The sequence below is a fragment of the Anopheles bellator genome, chromosome 2, assembly GCF_943735745.2.
Source record: "Anopheles bellator chromosome 2, idAnoBellAS_SP24_06.2, whole genome shotgun sequence".
Taxonomy (NCBI): Eukaryota; Metazoa; Arthropoda; class Insecta; order Diptera; family Culicidae; genus Anopheles; species Anopheles bellator.
This window is the reverse complement of record NC_071286.1, coordinates 36,611,275-36,630,629: the sequence shown is the minus strand read 5'-3', so window position 1 is coordinate 36,630,629 and position 19,355 is coordinate 36,611,275. Positions and strand designations below refer to the sequence as shown.

The following is a 19,355-nucleotide window of genomic DNA, read 5'->3' as shown; positions in this document are numbered from 1 at the left end:
TCTCGGCGTCCCGCATCATTTATGTGAGGTACCTGATAATCTTGCGTCACTCGGCATCTTCGGCAAGACGGCTTCGAAGACGGCTGCTGACGATCCCGACGTCGCCGTCGTCAATTTCCAGCGGGTTTTCGCCATTTTGACTATCGAGATCGCCGCACGTCCATTGATGACGGCGAACAGGCGCTCCACAGAACCAGGACGCCGGCGAGCATTAGAAACCCATGCGGTGACCGATAAATTAGCATACGGCTCCTGCGACCTCCTACGGTGGCAGTGGACAGGTTCGAAGATCGCGTGGCCAGATAGTGCACGAATTATGTACCGGACTGGCTCGGCCCACTCGCTGTGTGCTGGGCCGGTATGAAGGGTGATGGTGACCTTCGGAAAATCTCGATCGTGAGAACCAACACACTCGGGGCGCGCCGAAACACACGAAAAATTCACAATTCCACTCACAGGGAACGAAAAGAAGTACGCTTTGATTGATGATTCGTTCGGATGGACAAGTCGCTAAGCTTTCAAAGTCTGGTAAGATTACTTCCCCTAAGGTTTTCGTACCAGAGCATCCTTACCTGAGTAACTAACCTAGGGTCATCGAATGGGTTGTTGGATTTTTTCCAGTACTCCCTTCAAAGGGTGCATCTCCATCCTGCCAAAGTTAAGATTTAACACTACTTTCTGTTTGAGAATTTTCAACTTTGTCAAACAATGGCGTCATAAAACTAAAAGAAGACTAAAACTAAAATAGTTCACGACAAGAGTTCAGAGATATTTAGAGTATATTCTATTGTAAATAGAAAACCACAATTTAATTGGAGACCAATCGCATAAGTAAAGCTTGATTTTATTAAAACAGTCGAAATTTCGCTGGAGAGCTGGACTTCCGATCTAATTCAAGCTCACGAAACTTTTCAAGGTTTGCAAATGCTTTTTATTACAAAATACTTGCTTTATAATTAATACTTTATTACTTGCTACTTCAAATTCAAACACTTTCATACAAAAAAATCATTCGCTTCTTTAGCGGTCGATGCACGACTTCCCGTTACATAAGATGTTCACCTTTAACACAATCTTACCAACATATTTCGAATGGAGTTCTTCAAGTTATGCCGAGTTGTTTAAAATTCACATTTTTTTTTGTAAATATTGATTGGTATGATATCATTCTTAAGCTGGCTTAAATTTAATGATCGCTTAACTGGATTTTTTTACTGACTCACATTAAACAAGATTAGGAATGCGGCCTGTAGAGATGTTTGCTTAAAGAGAGAACTTCCGTGACACATATGAGTTCCATGGGCAACCGCATAGGAATCCATCATCACTATCCTGCAAAATGGTTTGCCACATTCTATCGTACCATTCTTTTTCGAGTCCTTTGCGCATTAGATACCATTAATTCGAATGCCGCCTGTCGAGAACTTATGAAGAAAAATATGAAGCACTTTTTGAACTGAAAATACCCCCCAATCACGTTGTTGTTGGATAAATTTAAAGTAATTCCTTCTAATTTTCGAGTCTAATTGAACATGTTTTGGCATCTTGCGAAGCAGCGCCTTTCGCAACTTCACAGTCCATTCCTTCCGAAGAACCCGACATACGGCCAGAGATGGAACACAATGCGAGACTTCAGCAATGTTTGTGCTTTGTAGCCCCAGCTGGGTTGGCCTAGAGGTCGGCAACATAGTTGCCACCGTAGCCACCGGTAGCAACCTGAAGCAGGCCCCCGTTTGCCACTCAGCAAATTAACGAATCGTACCACGGAGCAGCTAGTTGACTTTGGTCGAGCATCCTTCTACCATTCCATCCAGCCGCTCCGTCGGCACCGGTTCTCCTCATCAATCACCGAAAAGCCGTTGCCCGTACGCGGTACGCTCCTGCAGCAACAGCAGCGTGTAGTCCTAGACACGGGCCTAGTTATTAGGCCCAATCAACTGCTCCTGAATTAACGACAGGATGTTGTTAGCTCATGTAAATGAAATCAATATTACCGCCGCCGTCGGATCGATCATCAAGATGGCAACGGGCACAACGGGGAAGCGGGCGAGGTCGACGAGTAGCAAAAACAAAAAGAAACACACACGCGCACACATAAGACAGGTCTAAGAAACCCACCGGACGGATGGGTGGATGGACCTTTTCATCATCAGCGCGCGATCCGCACTCGAACCGGGAGCAGGAACCTGGCTCCCGTTATGGGGCCTCCCATCATTAAGATCGACGGTTAGAATTCTTCAAACTGGACACCCCACCCGTTATCGATGGCGTCGATGGGCCTGCCATCTCTCTCTCTCTCTCTCTGTCTCTGCCTCTCCTTCGTTAGCGTCGTCCAGGATGCACCGTCTTCATTGCGGGCCCTGGCTTCTGGTGCTTCAGCATAGATTTCCGCCGGTTGCATTCTGAGATACGCCGAGCAATGGGACGTCGATGTGGAGTATCGTGGGCCCGGGCTGGGCCAGGGCAGGCGAACGAGGGCCACGCGGCCACTTAATTTCGATCCAATTTCAATCATCTCCATACGCACAAGCGCCGCAAGTGCGTTGCGTGCGAGTCGACCGGAGGGGCTCCACCGGGGGGGCCGGGGTGAGGGCTTCAGCGGATTCATTCATCGACCCCACCCCGACGGAGATGATGAACGGATTCAGTTTTCCTTTTCCGCCCGGCTTTCCGTGGGGAGGTAGCGCATCGCAATAACCGGCCGACGAAGAAGAAGATGATGATGATGATGATGATGATGGGGCAGTTGACCGTGGTCAGTGTCAGTGTGATTAGGGGTTGGCGGCCCGGCCAGGTCCGGCTCGGCTTTTTTGCGTTAAGCACCCGGCAGCTAGCCCAGGGACGACAGCGCCTCCTTGGGGTGCTTCTTCGTTCGCCGGGGCTCTTATTACACGGCACGGCCCTCCGGGACGGCGGCGGTACACACGAAATCGATGCTGTAATTTGAAAAGTCCAGAAGGCCGGAAGTGCGGAAAAGCACGGGGCCGGGGCACGCTGATGAATGGGCGGATACCGGAGTGACCGGAAAACTGGCGTTCAAAAAAACATGCCCCGTTACGGGAGCCGCGTCGTTACGCGGCCGGATGTGTGCTGTATTTGGCGGTCGCTGATGCGGCCATGGAGAGAATGGGAGACCAAGAGGAAGCCTTCTCGTGGTAGGACTTGGGAGGAATTTCTGATCAAAGTGAATTTTATGGCATGCTAATAACATTCTAATTGCACTTCCATACAAGGTCCATAACTATTCGTTGTTAGATTTGTTATTCGCCCTATTTATTACGTTTCTTTTCATCACTATTCGCTATAACATTGGCTCATTTTATGGGTATTTGGATTGGAAGAGCTTTTATTGGATCCCAAAAGAACTCATCGGAAAAGTTGTTTAGGCACCGGACCAAGCATCAGTTTTTATGGCCACCAGGCCGATCCATCAATCTTTGGAAGGGTTATTGGGAGGTATTATCCGGCTACTTGAAGCCGATTTAAAAACCGTTTACTTAATGATTGATTAGAACGCTGAACCATTTTAACATTTTCATTTCGATTTCGATGAACATTTTATTGATTAATCAATAAAGTACGCAATCATGTTGTGTTGTCCACACGCTTTGTGTGAATTCAAAGCGGAAATGCGTGTGATCCTTGTATTGGCCATTTATTAGTTTCAGCTACCAACTGGTTTAGCTTTACTGGTTGTGCGTTGTCCGGTGATTGGTGGTGTACGGAGAGTAGTTGAACAACTGGTCACTCCTGCAACCCAGTTACAGCATCATAACTGGGATCTTCACAAACATTTCTGTGCGTTTTTAGCGCTTGGAATTCTCCCAAGTTGACAAACTTATTAAGAATTAAATTACTAGACTAGAATTAAATTACTAAACTAAACGATTAAATTACTTACTAGAATTAAAAATAAAATTAAAATTAAAATTATTAAACTCCTTAAGAATTTTCCAACCTGCTCATGAAGTTTTTTTGCATGAATGTCAACTTTTCAACGAAGCAAATTATATGGTGATCTACGTGACGTAGTGCTTTGATTGGTCGGCGTCTAAATCGATCTGTCAAACATCACTTGGTAATATTTCAGATGCAAATGCTAATCACAAAATTGTACACCGAAGATTTTGTCCGGAAACTACGGAAAAAACTCTAAACAAAGTAACAGGGCACCATCAAGCCCCATAAGAACAAATTTTATCATGCAAAAGGATACGAGCATATGAACAAAAGAGCATACGAGGGCCGGTCGAAAAGTATCGTGATTTTTTAGATTCCCCGAGCTACGTATATTCGATTTTCGATTTTTTGTGGCGTTATATTGTTACTCATGTGACTCAGTTATGTTGAAAAGTTCGGCCACTTTGAACGCTCAATTGTTTTTTGACAGCTGTTTTGTTTGGTCGTGTTTTGGTTCATCATTGATTTTTGTCCTTTTAAAAAAATGGAAATTTTGTGTGAAAAATAAAACTAAATGCGCGGACCCATTCAAAATGTTGGCTGTGGCTTATGTGCTTAACAAGATCATAAAAATGATTGGAAAAAAACGCTGGAAAAATATTTCACCAACTTGTTACAATATCTGACGGAGATTACTTTGTAGGGGACAGCATAGAGATTCATGAATAAACCGATAATTTAAGAAAACATAAAAGTCGCGCTAAGTTAGCAGGTAGCATGGTATGTCCTCCTGTTACTCTCGCGGGTTTTTCGAGAGCCCCATGTAGAGCAATAGTTTTTTTTTCTATTGAAATAGAAATGCAATTGCGTGCGCAATTCGTGTGCGTGAACTCTAGCCGCCGCTAGAGAACCGATCCCATAACGGCCCCAGAGCGGCCACACGTGCCACCGTCACAAGCTTCCTGCTTCCCTTCTATCGACGCGTCACCGTGTCAAGGGTTTGGGCCTCTGATTGGGAGTGGTGGACCAGGGGCCCTCGGGTGCCACCAGCCCACACCTGTCTTCGGTTCGACACGAGCCTCCGATAGCCCGGGATCGCGTTCCGTGACTGCAACCGTAAACACCGCCCAGGCCATCGTCTGCAAGGCCAATCCACCGCCGGCGCCACGGCCAGGCTATCTTCTGGGCGGCCCTGCACGAGTCGCGCTCGGTATGTGACCGCGATAAGTCGCCGGTCGCCGGGCCCGGGCCAGCTATTGCTGCCCTCGGCGACACCTGTTGCCATCGTTGTTGCTGGTGGCTTCCAGTGGGGAGTCTTTGTGGGCCGTCTTCGGAGGAGCGAAAGAGGTGCCGAGCAGAACTCGGGCGGCAGCTGCTGGGCGCTGCGTCAGATAAATGCTTTGTTTCGCTGTTTCGTGTCGGCGACTCAACAAGATACAAAGTATCGTCTGATGTCTGGCTGTCTGTCCCACTTCACACTTACACGTGCAGCCAAACGAGGCCCGTGGTTTGGGTTTGTTTATTGGCAGTGTAAAAATGAAGCATCTCACGTGGACAGGGTTTTCTATTCATCAGCCAACATCAATCGACAGATCTGGCAGCTGGATTCTATTTTCTACATATGATTTTTTCACGGTCATTGTTTTGAAACACTTTTCTTATTTCCAGCTCTTCTTAATGCAACATGGAAAATTTGGCTTTCACATTTCCGTAAAGAAACGAACTACTTCAACATATTTCGCTTGGCGGACTAACTGAAACACTGCGCACTTCTAGAAGTTGTTTTCTTAAGATTCTTCACTAATAGCTAACAGCTGAAATCCAGAGAGTGGACACCACCATCAAAAGGAAATTCTGAGCTAACGAATCAGCTAAAACAACCTTTATGAACGCACTTGGCATTTCCATAACATTCCTGGACCAACAACTCAACCAAAACTTCATAAAACATAAAGACAGCAAACCTACGATAGGAAGAAGAGTTCAGGTTTATAATTCAACTGAAAATCATCGGACCTTTAGACCTTTCAAAGACCTTTAAAAAGAACAAACATATTCCCGATACCCAGATACACACCGAAAAATCCATTTCAATCATGAAAACCGCAAACGGCAGCAATAGACAAGGCGAATATTACATTATTTTCTTTATATTTCTCATTGTTATATTTTCATAATTGTTCGTTATTGTGTCATTTCGGTTTTTATATTTTGTTTTAGTGTTACGCTATTTTATATTTGTTTTTTAACTTGACTGTATCTTCGTAACAAGAATGCCGAGTTGTTGAATTGTTTTTGTTTCTTCAACAGCAACCGAGGCATAAAAAATAGGCCCAATGGAAAACAGGTCTGAAAATATTCGTCAGCAGCTGTGCAATCGTTGGAAATTCATAAAGTCGAGAAATAGTTTGAAGTATAGAATCAATAACTCCATTTGCCTGACAAAAAAAAAATGTTGAGCAAAGCACATTTTTGCCGGATTCAGATAGTAACGAGGCTAATTGAAAAAGTTGGAAATGCCCAATTGATTTCGATCTGAAATTGGCCGCTGAGCTGAGTTAATTTACTAGAATAGGCCATAAAAAGGCGCGGCACGAAACTCAAACTCAAAGCACGTCCTGCCCGTGGCACTACACTCTGCGTTGCGCAATTAAATCTCGCCAAAAACTCGACAACAGGACGACGACGACGACGACCGGCCAACGTTTGACTGCCAATCATCAGTTCCGGCCAAATCCGTCGTCGTCATCGGGCTCGGAAGAACCCGGACGCACCAAATGAGCCTACCAACTGCCGGGATCAGGTCCCAGGAGCACTAATTATCCTGTTCAATGTGCCACGCGGCCCGGGGACGCGACCGAACTAATCACAGGGCCCTCATTTCGGGCCGACGCCATCCTGCAGCCAGCAGCTGTGTGTATTAATAATTTTTGATTGATCACTTAACCGAACCCGTCCGGCACGTCACCCCACGTCGGACCCGTAATTGGAATTAAATGAAGCAACAGGCCGTGAGGCCGGCGGGCGCAAAAAAGAAGCCACGCACGGAACCTTCGGAATCCGCCGCCGTTCGATTGGCGTTCGGTGGTGATTGGATTAGGATGCTGCCGGTGACCTGGCGAGCCCGGATCCCAAATGTTGGTGGGCACCATGCGACGGGCAGATCTTTCGACCCAGGTCGCGGTTCCGAACTCGCCGACTTCCGAACCAATTTCGGATCCACCGGGGACCGGCGACCAATTAAAGACATCCACGTGAGATGGTCCGCGTGCCGAGCACCACCAGCCGGGTCGGGTCGGGAGCTAAATTGCTAATTATGCAATCTGTTGCTCGCCAGTGTTGCCAGCACGATGTAGCTGGCGTACGGTGGTCAGGCCATTAATTCATTCATTTTCGGGTCCAGGTCCGTTGGAGCTGGAAATCCTTTTTCCGACCCACCCTGGTGCATCGTGTGCATCCGGTGGTGATGCACACGGCATGCACCAGTCCTGCAGCCAAGCGAACCCGGTCCTAGGTCCTCGTTCACCGCGGCGACCACCGTCGTCCCGAAAACTGATACCCATCTGTTGCGCGCCGGAAATCCGCGACCCTTTCTGTGTGTGCGTATGTACGTGTGCGTATCTGTGCACACAAACACCGGCAGCTTCACCGGTAGGGGCAAAGCTTAATGTGAATTTAAAAGGTGCTCTGGTGCTGGCGAATGCCCTGAGAGTCCTACCGTCGAATCCACTGCAAATCCTTCCACCAAGCGATCCGGCGATTTCAGTCCCCCCTCGCTCCCTCTCGCTCACACACTCAGAGAGTGCATCCTTTCGCACTTGAGCTTTCGTTCGATGGGCCGCCCTTCGGGGAATAGCTCAGTGTCCGGGAATGCCAGCTCGGGGCAAGTGTGAGGACACGTCCCAAATCGTTTAACTTCTCGACCGACCGGGGGCCGGTGCAAATTTTTGGCATTTTGCACGGCGTCAGGACGGCTCTCGCTCTCCCTCTCCAAGCGACCCCCCCTTTAGGTTTGGGGCCTCGTCCTTGTGCCACGTGCGGCCGGGCTTAATGGAGCTGTTGTTCCGGTAACGAACCACCGTCGGTTTACAAGTGCTTCCGACGCTGCAGGCAGGCGGCTTGCTTGTTAGCCCGGCACGCCAAGTGCAGTCCTGGCAGAGGCCGCCGTTACTGGTTTTTGGGTTGCCCTCGACTTCCGGGAAACCCGCACAGCGTCGGACGGAATGGGGCCACGAAAATGTTTGCCCAGTCGGTGTTTGGCTTAAGTTAACCAATTATGTCAACGAAGAGCTTTACGTTAAATTATCAGCTTTGATGTGTTGTTTTATTTTACAATTTCAACTTTTGTTGTTTGGTTTACTGTTTTTGCTCGTTTGTGAATCTGTTTGTTTATTCATTTTCAATGTTTTTATTCGTGTCTTCTAACGGGTTTTCACGTTTGTTTGGGACTTTCGACATTAACTATTTTCCCAAAACAACGTTCAAATTATTATTTCATAATTGTTTATAATTAATGAACTATTTTTGATCAGTTTCTCGTTTTAATTTCGTAACTTCTAATTGAACCTAAGAGCTGAGCACTTTCTGAACGCCGTTTACGCCCCAATCCCGCAGTACGGAATTCTACTACCCTCAACTCTCGGCCCCACATTTTGGCCCATCGAGTCGAGAGCTGTGAGTGTGTTGAGCCAATTCCGGAGCTTTGTTGCCGAAGTGGCACCTCGGCGTTAAGCCTGCTTCGTGGTGCTCCGTTGCCGGCGGGTTGGCGAAAACCGGCGTTCCGGGCGTCCTTGGTTTCCAAAACGGTTGGATAACGATGACGTGCCATTGAGCCCCCTCCCCGACCCGAACCGAAGCCCGCCAAGCGCCCGGTGGCCCGATGGTGGGGTGGGAATAGTTTTTCGCTCCAGACTCCACTCCGACAGCACTCCGGTCTCGTCGCGCCTCGACCGGTTAGTGGTGCCGAGCCAACCTGTTGAATGCTAAATTTATATATTTGATAAATTCGCCCGGAATTCCCGGTGCCCGGTGGTGGGGTCCGCCGGGGGCCGGGGCGGACCGAGTTTGCAACTGTTGCCAACTCTTCCGGCTTCCTGCTTTCGAATTTCGAAATGGCAGAGTAACGAGATATTGGACGTGAATAGGGCCCGATTGGCGTGAGATGTGTGGCGCTGGGCGTTGGGTGCTCGACCCCCCTTGTTTTGTTTGTTTTAATTCGGAGTGCTCCGGGCGGTGGGATTTGGAGAACGACCGACGACGGACCTTTTCTGGGTCGATGTGCTGATGTGTAAGTTCATCATTCGAAGAATGTGACAATCAAATTAAATTGGGTGTTGTGCCCTTAAGAAGTGAGGATTATTACAATAAAAATCCCTTCGAAAACGCCTGAAAGTATGCAACGCGCAGTTGCATGAACCTACTTCCCCATTCGCTTATGTTCTCCTGTTATTTTTTCAGCTTTCCTCCTGTTACATTACCATTGGGACATTTGGTCTTTTTCTGTAATATAAACGTTTTTTTTTCTAATCACGATTTTCGAATCCCTTTTTCTCTCTCTCTCTTCACAGACATCGCAGCGACGGGCCGGCAGCTAGTTAGCATATGAACCATTCCGCAACCGACCATCAGGCCATCAGGTAAGTGGCGCCCCCCTGATTTCGGGTCCAGCTGTCTGTCGCTTCGCTACTCCTTTGTGGCCCCGAAAATTAAAAGCACCCCCAGCACAGGAAGCTCGGTATCCCGGTGGCGGCGGCGTCTTGCTGTCGCCCAGCCGGCTGCGGGTTGTTCCGGTTGTGTGAGTGGCCACTGCTGGTGGCCTGCTCTGTGCTGGTGTCTGTCTCAGGCGTCCAAAGACAGAGCCCGCGTCTGTTGGTGTTGGTGCTGGCCGCCGTCGTCCTCCGCTTCGTAAAGCTCGGCACCGGAAATGGGGACGCGGTGGCCAACAAAAACAACGGCCGTACTTCGTGCCGTGGCTTTTTATTTCGTGGCCCGAATCACGCACACCACGGTGGCGTTTTTTTCCCGGCAATCGCGCCGCAACAAGTCCTGTTCCGCTCTCTAATTTGATGCAAGTAAATGCTTCCGGTTGATCCGGGGCCCGTTCCCGGGACATTATATTCTGTGCCTTTCTAGGGCAGGGGATGGCGAAAGCTTCACGACGAGTTTTTCTTTCGATTTTCCAACCGATTTTTCTCCATCGCATTTTTCCTTTCTTCTTCCCACACAGTGGCTGCTGGTTCGAAGATCTCCCGGCGACTTCATCGTCAGTTCGGCTCCGGTTCGGAGCCAGCAGCGGTTTTTTTTTCTTCATCCCTTTTGCGCCGCCGGACAGTGTATGTGTGCGGGAGTGTGAAGGAGTGCAAGTTTCATTTCCGGTTCGGACGCGCGCGGCCTCGCGGAATATGGTGCAACGGATGGTTTTATGTACGGGCTTTCGGGGGCCCCGAGTGGCGTAGTGTCCCGGCTCGGAGTGATCCGACGTTCCGAATTATTCGCCGTCTATTGGTTTGCGGTGCGGTGCGGTGCACGAGTGTGCGAACAAAGTAAGATTTAGTTATATAGAAATATTGGTGTGCTACACACATACACCGAACCGAAGTGACACAGAGGCAGAGACGGAGAGGCAGTCACCGAGAGCCCAGAAGTGGGCCACCTGTTGCTGTTGGCTCGGCTGGAACGGCGAAGGAAGCTGCGGACACACCAACACAGCCAGGACGGGCGGCACCAGTGGAGTGGTCCTTGTGGCGGCGCGGCACGATGGCCGACTGCTCGTACGCCCGGTGTGTGCAGGAGCGCCGCTACATAAGACGCGAGCTGCTGAAGTGGACCAAAAACATGGTGTACATCGTCGGTAAGTCCTGACTCCAAGACCCCTTTCAAATGAACCCCACAAAAAACCGTCCGAAATAGTGGCAAAAAGAAAACGCATCCAGCCCCGGGTCGCGCCTGCAAGTTATGCAGCACGCTACGCTCGCTCGGCGGTGCTGCATACCGTGCAGGCGCGCCTGCTTCGCTGTGTTGGTGCCGTTCCCCGTTCGGGGCTCGGTGCAACAAGTGAAAATTCTTCTCCGGCCACCCTTGGGTGGGTGGGCTGGAAAGGACATTATCGCGTGGCGCGAGGCCGAACACGTATTGGAGCGATTTTTTTCCCAGCGCCCCGGTGGCCGCACCACACCAAGGACCGCGGCGTGTGCTTGTGTCGGTGCAAGCGAACAGCGAGAAAGAAAGTGCAACCCAAAAAGGATGCGGAACCGAAGCGCGTTGTATATAAAACACACTCTCCGGGTACGTGTGTGGGTGAGGCGGACACGAAAGAAAGTGACCCGGAAGAACACCCACCGGGGGCGCCGCGAGGCAAAGGAGACCCCCGAGGGGTCTCCACGGTCCGCTGGCGCTCCAAAAGGACATCATCGTCGTCGGCGTCTACGCGGAAAGGGTGGCGGTTCGTGGGGTGCAGGAAATATAATCAGGTTTTGCTGCGCTTGTGTGTCAGTTGTTGCCACCCCGACAGACCACCCGTCTTACCGGTCCCTCCCCGATCCCGGCAGGAGCTTTTCCTGTGCAAACACGAAAATACCAGCTCCCGGGGCCATTTTATACCACCTCTCGCCCTCTAGCTGGCCCTGCGTCCCCAAAAAAGGAAGCTCCACAACCGGGCCACAGGACACCTTCCATTCCCCACCACCGAACAGCCCACGAGCCGGGGCACCAACAGAAAACGATCAATTTTTGTTGTATAACCGGTGCCCCCCTGGCCACCCCCGGAAGAAAGCATCCCGTCTCGCTCTGGCTCTGGCGCCGGGTTCGGGTCGGTTGGTGGGTTTTTTGAGTCCTTGAAGGAGCAACACCCAAAAGGAGCCACTCCTTGAGAGACGCCGTCCCTGTCCCTGTGCCTTTGGAAAAGTTATGCGAAACGACACCACCACCCACCGAGCCACCCACCCGGTGGGTGGGTGGCAGGAAGGAAAGGAAATGTCACTTCCTTGCATCCGCCGTGCTCGTCCCAACCCCCCTCCCGGTGGCTCGTTGCATTTGGCCCGCAGTTAACGGGGTCCAATTTTCGTCCCCTCGCAACCTGCCACCCACCCACGCGGATGGTGGAAGTCACTCACCCACCCACGCACACACCCGCACACAGAGACAGCAGCGCGACGGTGCAGAAAATGGGATAAAACACGTGACTGGCACCGAACGAGTGGCGGCTCACAATAAATAGTGCAGCTGGTGGTGGTGGTGGTGGTGGTGGTAGTGAAGCGACACACCCACACACACCCACACCCAGACACACAATGCAACGCGGGCAACAGGTTTCCGTTTTCCCGACGACGACGACGACGCCGACGGCGGCGAAAACAACGACAAACCCGGCCGCTTCGCTAAGACGGGCCCAAGACGATGAAGTTCGGGCGGACGGCCAGGGTTGGCGGGTGGGTGGATCCCGGGGGAGAGGAGTGGATCGCCCGCACTCCCTCACCGTGCCCCTCGGAACCAGATGGTGGTGCGTGGTTCTTTTCTCACCAATAAATCAATGGCAACGCCGCCGATTTATTGATGAAATGTGTTTGGGCGATGGATGGCGGTGGCCGACGGCGCGAAGGACGGGGAGGAGTCCCCTTCCAAGCCCCCCACCCGGCCGGGGAGCCCGGCCAGTCCGTCGGGAGCGAAGAATTGTGATTGATTTGATTGAGAGCTGCCGCAAATATTGCATATGCTCGCTCTGCGTCGCCTTCGTTCCGGGAGTATGCCGTGAAGGACCGCGCGATTGCGTTTGCCACAAGCCTGTGGCGCTGCAAAATGGTGGAATTTGGATGGCCAAACGGAACTGAATGGCCCGTTCGTTCGAACGGGGATAAAACAATCGTTGGGCTTGGTTTGCTACATCAATTGAATTTGCTGCTTATTTCGTAACAATCCCGTCGATAAGCTGAAATAGACGGTTACATTGAACATAGCGCAAGTAAAATCAATAAGCAGCAACGCGAAGAACGGACCTGAATGGACAAAATAGTTGGAATTCACGCTTCAGGACTAAGCGCACCGCCACGTGACGACCGATTAAATCTGTCCGAATTTCCGGAATTATCGATCGATATCATGAATGAATATAGCAAACTGCAGCCAAAAAGAAATTTACAGTAAAACTTCAATTTAAAATATCTTTCGGAATAACCTTCAAACCAAGAAAGAGAACGATTTGACATCATACTTACTTCCCTTACTTCGTGCCCGGAAGTTATGGGCTTTTTATAGAAGGGCAGTCATTCAGCGGCTTTTACCATAATTGCAGGCAGCTAATAAAACTGGCCAGATCAATACAGGCTTATTTATTTTGATCGTATTTGTTGATGGTCTAGGCTTCAATTGTTGTGTTGGTCGCTCTTTATATCAATGAAGGCGCAAATCCAGATACCGTAACGACAAGTAAGAAAAGAGAGTTCAAATTTGGGTCTTCGGCCACACTAACACAATGTTACCGATCGGGTCACAATAGGACGATTATGACGAACAGAGTAACTTGGATCGAAACGTACTTACGTTTGAATCTCCACTTTTGTGGTAAGTTTCAATATTTTTGCTGTTGTTAAACGATTCATTTTCTAAAATGGTCAACATTCAACTAACAGTCGGATTGACATTTGGATTGACAGAGTTATTCTAAAACTGTAAAGTGCCATCCCTGTGATTTCGAGACTACGGAACATAGTCCTGTGGATCGTCCTGTACTGCATCTGCTTTATAGTGCAATAATCCGTCGGCTTCTAATCGTTCCGATTCGGAATATTAACATCTTTGTCCAGCCTGCATTCTGATAATTTCTTCGCTTCTACAGCATAAAACCCCATTTGGGCGCATCTTGGATGAAAAAGCTCTTGTTTCGCTCAATCATCATCGGAAACATTGCATTTCGCTCCGATTGAAAATTACTGTTACGTTTACCATCAGACCCACGCTTCCGATCAACTCTCAAGTGATCTTGGAAGAGATTGGGATAATGTTAAAGGACATTCAACACTTTGACTCAATTTTCTAAGCCGTCTCAAAATATTAACAGAACCATTGCTTCATATGCATTCAAATTAAATCGGTTACAGTTCTTAACATCCCTTAACAAAAGTAGCATTGGGTAAGCATTGGCCACGTCAGGCTTCCGTCGACAGGGAAAACTGTACTGTTCAAGGGAGCACCAACAAATACTATGATGCGAGTCGATTTGCTAGAGTACTTAAGCTAACACTCGGACGCTACCCGAACCATAGAGCCCTGATCGTTGGGAACGTTTTTTATAGGAGTAAAAAAGGAGTAACTCTAATCCTTAAATAGCCAAACGCTGTCAGGTGTTGCTATTACCTCTGCTGAAAGTATTCTACGTATTCCTGTTTTAGTGTGGTTCGTCTTCTCCGTATGAACCCAAAATAGTGCCAAACTTCCAGTGTTCATTTTAAACATGTTCTTGTGGAATAGAAACCTTTTCGCTCCGATGCTGGACAAATTCTTCAAAACCCATTACACCAAAAAATTTACAAACCTTTTTTCGTTTTTACTCATTTCATTGAGATTTTATCTGCTACATTTAAAAGATATTTTCGCAGTATGAGAGTATGGTATCTAATTACTTTTGTTCCCATTAATATTCAAAGCTCGCGATCCAATCACCGTAATGCCGTAATTCTATTTACTTTAAACTTTAAAAAACATTATGTTTCTCTTCCAGTTGGTAGACTTTAAATGTAGCCTACCCAGAACTTCCGGTTGCGACGCTCTGCTTCCGTTTCTTTTCTTCCGTTTTCATAAACCAAGGTGCTCTTTTTTAATAGGCGACCATAAGCGAAAAATGATTTTCTACACGAAAACTCCCATCAGTGTGCCCCCAATCCTTAACATCATCATTAAAAAAAACCCACCACATGTGTTTTCAGTTCGGCCGGCAAAAACAGACCACAAAAGCAACAAGTGGTGACCTGGCGTGGCGCCGTCGGTTGCCAATCAGATATGCGACCCCTCAGATCGAGATTGGATGGCCCCCGGCACCGGACGAGCCTTTCAAACGCTCGCCCCAAATCACTTAATAACTTAATCCTTTTAGCCGGTGCAACCGGAGCGACCGGAGCCCGAAAACCATTGGCCCACAAACAGCCCGAAAACATGTGCCCAAATGTCAGCCACGGCGGCCCCGGCGTCCTCCGTCCGTCGAGTTGATTGGCCCAGCGGAGTGTGTGTTGCATCGTCGTCCTGACTTCCATCCAAGGGGACGTGTAGGCCGAAAGTTAAATGGCTTTCGAATGGTTTCGTTGGCGCACGAAACGATCAACTTTCGCCCGGGCCGAGGGTAGACTTTACGAAATTGATAGAGATAACACTGGCGGGTATCTAGAGGGAACTTTGTAGACTGGTGGACCCGTGACGGTACGTGGCCCGACGACGTACCGGTCAGTCAGCCCGAGTCCTGGTCGTTATTCGATTTGATTCGTTAGCATAACCGCCGCTCGGTGGGTTCGCCCAAAAAAGCCGGCCCCGGATTCACACCGTGCACCGTAAAGAGATAAACGCCTGCGAAACGGCTCGAGCCTCGAGATTGCCACCGAGCCGCCAAAAGTGTGAGGTTTCTATTTTCTCCCTCACTGTGTGTCGTCTGTTCACCGTGTGTCCTGTGGACCGGATCACAAGAGCCTCTCGCTAAACGATGGTAACCGAACGGATACATTGCAACCGATGCCGATTGCGACCCGGGAGCCACAAAAAAAGCTGTTGCTCCGGAGTGGCACTCTGGCCCGTGCTCGATGGTGCTCGACCAAGAGCCACCGTAAGGACGCAGGCAAACGGAGTGCTTGTGGCCTCCCGTGGATGCCGACTGCACGTCCGCGCAGACAACCGGAAGCCCGAGCCTATCTTGTGTAGGCAGCGCCACCAACACAGCAAAAAAGAGGGTTCCAAACCGAAACAGTCGAGTCCGGCGCCGTGATTCCACTTGAAATAGAGCAACGAGCAACCAAACTAAGAAGAAAAAAACACGAAGCAGTTGAGGAGTGAGGGAGGCCAGGTTTTCGGTTGTTCCTGCAAAACGGAAGCCAATTTTACTGAACATCACCCAGTGAGGCAGTGGCGGACCCGAGGACCCAGGGCCGGATGTAGATTCAACTTTTGGCTAGTTTTTCGTCGTCGCTCTCATTTCGAGGGCTTTTTTATCCTCCCAGTGCCGGTCGGTTGGTCGGGCTGGTTGGAATCCCACAAAATACAGACGGGAAACGAGCGTCTGGACCTGGGCACACTGTTGCATATGGCCCGGCAGTTGGCTGTCCGGGTTTCGTTTGGTTGGGCCGCTGGAATCACGGCCATACGGACCAGTTGCTGACGCTCGTGAGGAAGCTTCGTTCGACTGGGATGGGCTGGGTCAGGTTCACTTGTTGGATGCGCTTTGCCGATGTACTCCGGAATCGGCCAGACATCGGAGACGACATACGGGTGGCCGATTGAACAGTGGCCACAGAAAAGTGCACGCTGTTATTTGGTAATGGATATTTTGATAGCTCAGTAATTAAGCAATTGGTCACTTGAAGGTATTTAAGATAACCAATTGCAGCCAATTTTGTACGTCCAACAGACGTTCTTGTCAATTTTGGAAGGGACAGAAAGGGAATGTTAAAAGATCTGTCTCCTAGAAGGCGCATTTTTTGTTGAATGATTTCAACATTTACGATGCACCTGAATGTATATAATACGATTATGACTCGATCTCTTTCATATGGGCTCTTGCTAATTCTTGCTACCTTTGCAGGTGACGTATCCGATCGATTTCCTTGCTCGCTTCCCGTTGCTCCAACCGTTTCAGCCGCGCGAGATAATTTTATCTTTTTCACTTTGGCAAAACACTAACACCGAATTTTTTCGGGTCATTTGGCCGGGGCGGCGAAGTTTTGATGAACTTTCGGATTATTCCAATTAAAAAATTACCACACGCTGGCAGCGTTTTACGGAAACCTCTGCGTCAGGTAAATAAGAACAGCGCAAGCAACATTTTCCCAAATGTTTTCCCTGAAGCTTCCGATGGTTTTTCCTTCGTGCATTCCTACGAGCCTTACCTCACTTTCCTCCTCCATTTTTTCCGGAGCCCAATTTCGATTCAATTCCAGCGGAAACAAATAAAATTTTAACAATGGCTTTTACGATTTTAAGAGACAATGTTTGAAAATAAATATAGGTCGAGGGTCTTATGGAAAAACACTACAATGAACAGCCTTATCACACAGCTGGCCCCATCAGGCAGCGGCCCGTAAAGGTAATCTCCTCTTGTGCTGGTAGCATCCTGTTCGCCAAACCGAAACTTATAATTCAATTTTTACAACTGCAAAAATGACAACTAAAGGTTATTTTGTCCATGGTTGAGGTCTATGATTACTATAATCAATTGTAGTGGGACCAAATGACGGGGATCAGTTATCGGTACACCGTTGTTCCATTTCAGATGCGTTTTTGTTATAGTGTGTTAATTTTTAGCCAAATCGATTCAACCATTCTTGAGTTCTATAACTAACACGACTTCCTTTTATATAGATTTTAATAAAATAAAATAATTTAAAAAATTCCAGAGTTATTCAAATAGTCATCTATCTATCTAGACTTTTAAGTAATTGATGAAACATTAATAAATCAGTAAGCATCGCTTCTGGCGTTTGGGCGGTGTTGCCGTACCAATCGTGTCCACCTGGGGCCTACCAAGTGTCACTGTCGGAAAAACATTTGCAGATTACACGTTTAACGTTCCCTTCGCACACAAAAAAATGGTCCAACCAAAGCTACCGTATCGTTGCCAAGATACGACGGTGCCGTGCGCCTCCGAAACACCTTCATCCGGATAATTCCCCGATTTCTAACGCCGCCTAACACATGTCGCACACGGGGCTTGAAGCACCAGGCGCCTCCATCGAGCGCACCACGTTGTCCTGTCGGCCCCGTTCGCTGTCCGTTGTTGTTCAATTTAGTCGCCGTCAGCGCCGTCCGCCTGTCGGCTGGTAAATTTTGAGCCCCAAACAAAACCCCGGGCCGGAAGTGGGCCCGGGCGCTCCCGGCCAGACGGTTGACTTCCCGGATGGAGGCCTTTTATCTAAGTGTATCTCGCGGGCCGCGACTTCCTTCACGGCACGGGTCGGAACGGATGTTTGTGTTGGCCGTGCCGCGGCCACCGAAACGTGGCACGCCGCGCACAAGATAATTTCCTCGCACCATCACGCCGGGCCGCCGTTCGATTTCGCGTTCACTTTTTGCGCTTTTCGATGGCGTTGCGCGTTGGCCGGCCCTGGCATCGCGCCAACCGTCAAACCGTGGGAACGGCCGTGCGCATGTGTGTGTTTGGTTTGACTTTAGCAAACGGAAACACTTGTTGATGGCCAGTTCCGGTTGTGGCTGTCGCACCGTACAACACACTCACAGAGAGCGTGGACCCGCGATGCCTACGCCGTGTGCCGTCCGTATTGCTGAGTGGCAGCGCAGGAGCAACAGTGGCAACAGGCACTAGCGTGGCCCGATAGTGTCGCTCTCGGCTGCCGCGGATGAATGGGATGTTGGCAAAAGTTTGCGTCTTTCAGCAGCCACTTCCGGTCCCACGGCCGTCCGTCGGGAGCACCGGAGCACGCGGCTGTTGTGCCATTACCCCCGAAGTAGGTGCCATTTGTGTGGCACGGTTTGCGGTTTTTGTGTGATTTCGTTAAAATTTTAAACCAATTTTGTTTCGTTTTTTGTAAATTATAACGACATCTGCAGTCGTTTATGTATAAACCGTTCACTTTTTGTAAGGAACTAAGTGGACCCAATTTTGACACGACTGTTAAATAATTATGGATAGTGTTTGGGTGTGGATAAATAATCAAAAGTAATTAAGTGGAGCTTAAAAATGATCTTTTCATTATGTATGCGATAAATCGAGACTGATACTGATATCGTCTTGGTCTTTGACACTATCGAAAGAGGTTTATGCCAAATTCACCAGAGAGTTAGTGGTAGCTTATTGCTTAATCACATCAGTTCACGCAAATGATGGAACCTATCGATGGACTACATCGAAAAACAAGCAAAGTGTATCGAATTTCCTAAAGTATCAAAAATTCTTCAAATAAGTATTCAAAGTTGAAATGAAACAGTTACAGAATGTTTCAGCTTTAAGCTAACTCATCAAACACAAGATTGCAATTAAATAAATATGAGGGTGATCTGAAATCTCTCTTTGTTGTATCACCTATCACTGGTAAATGAAGGCAAATGAATTCAATTGTCAATCTTCTGACAGTTACTCTTCAAAATTCGATGCGCAGTTTTTGTGAAACAATCTCTCTTGTTTTTGTATAACTATCTTTTGTAACAAAGCAATCAAACTCTTTTGAGTGTTGATAATAGAAACAGCCTTGCCCATAGATATCGGCTATCGACAAATATTGGAGAACGTTTTTAACAAACGAATTGAAGAG

The 19,355-nt window shown here is 48.7% G+C and overlaps 1 protein-coding gene across 1 annotated transcript in view; it reads left to right on the top strand.

Moving 5' to 3' along the window:
- The first annotated feature begins 10,656 nt into the window (after positions 1–10,656).
- Positions 10,657–19,355, top strand: part of LOC131207480 (AF4/FMR2 family member lilli) — a 92,283-nt gene continuing 83,584 nt past the window's right edge. Inside the window, exon 1 of the mRNA XM_058200094.1 lies at positions 10,657–10,750. Coding sequence (XP_058056077.1) covers positions 10,657–10,750 — 94 coding nt within the window. The remainder of the gene's footprint in view (positions 10,751–19,355) is intronic.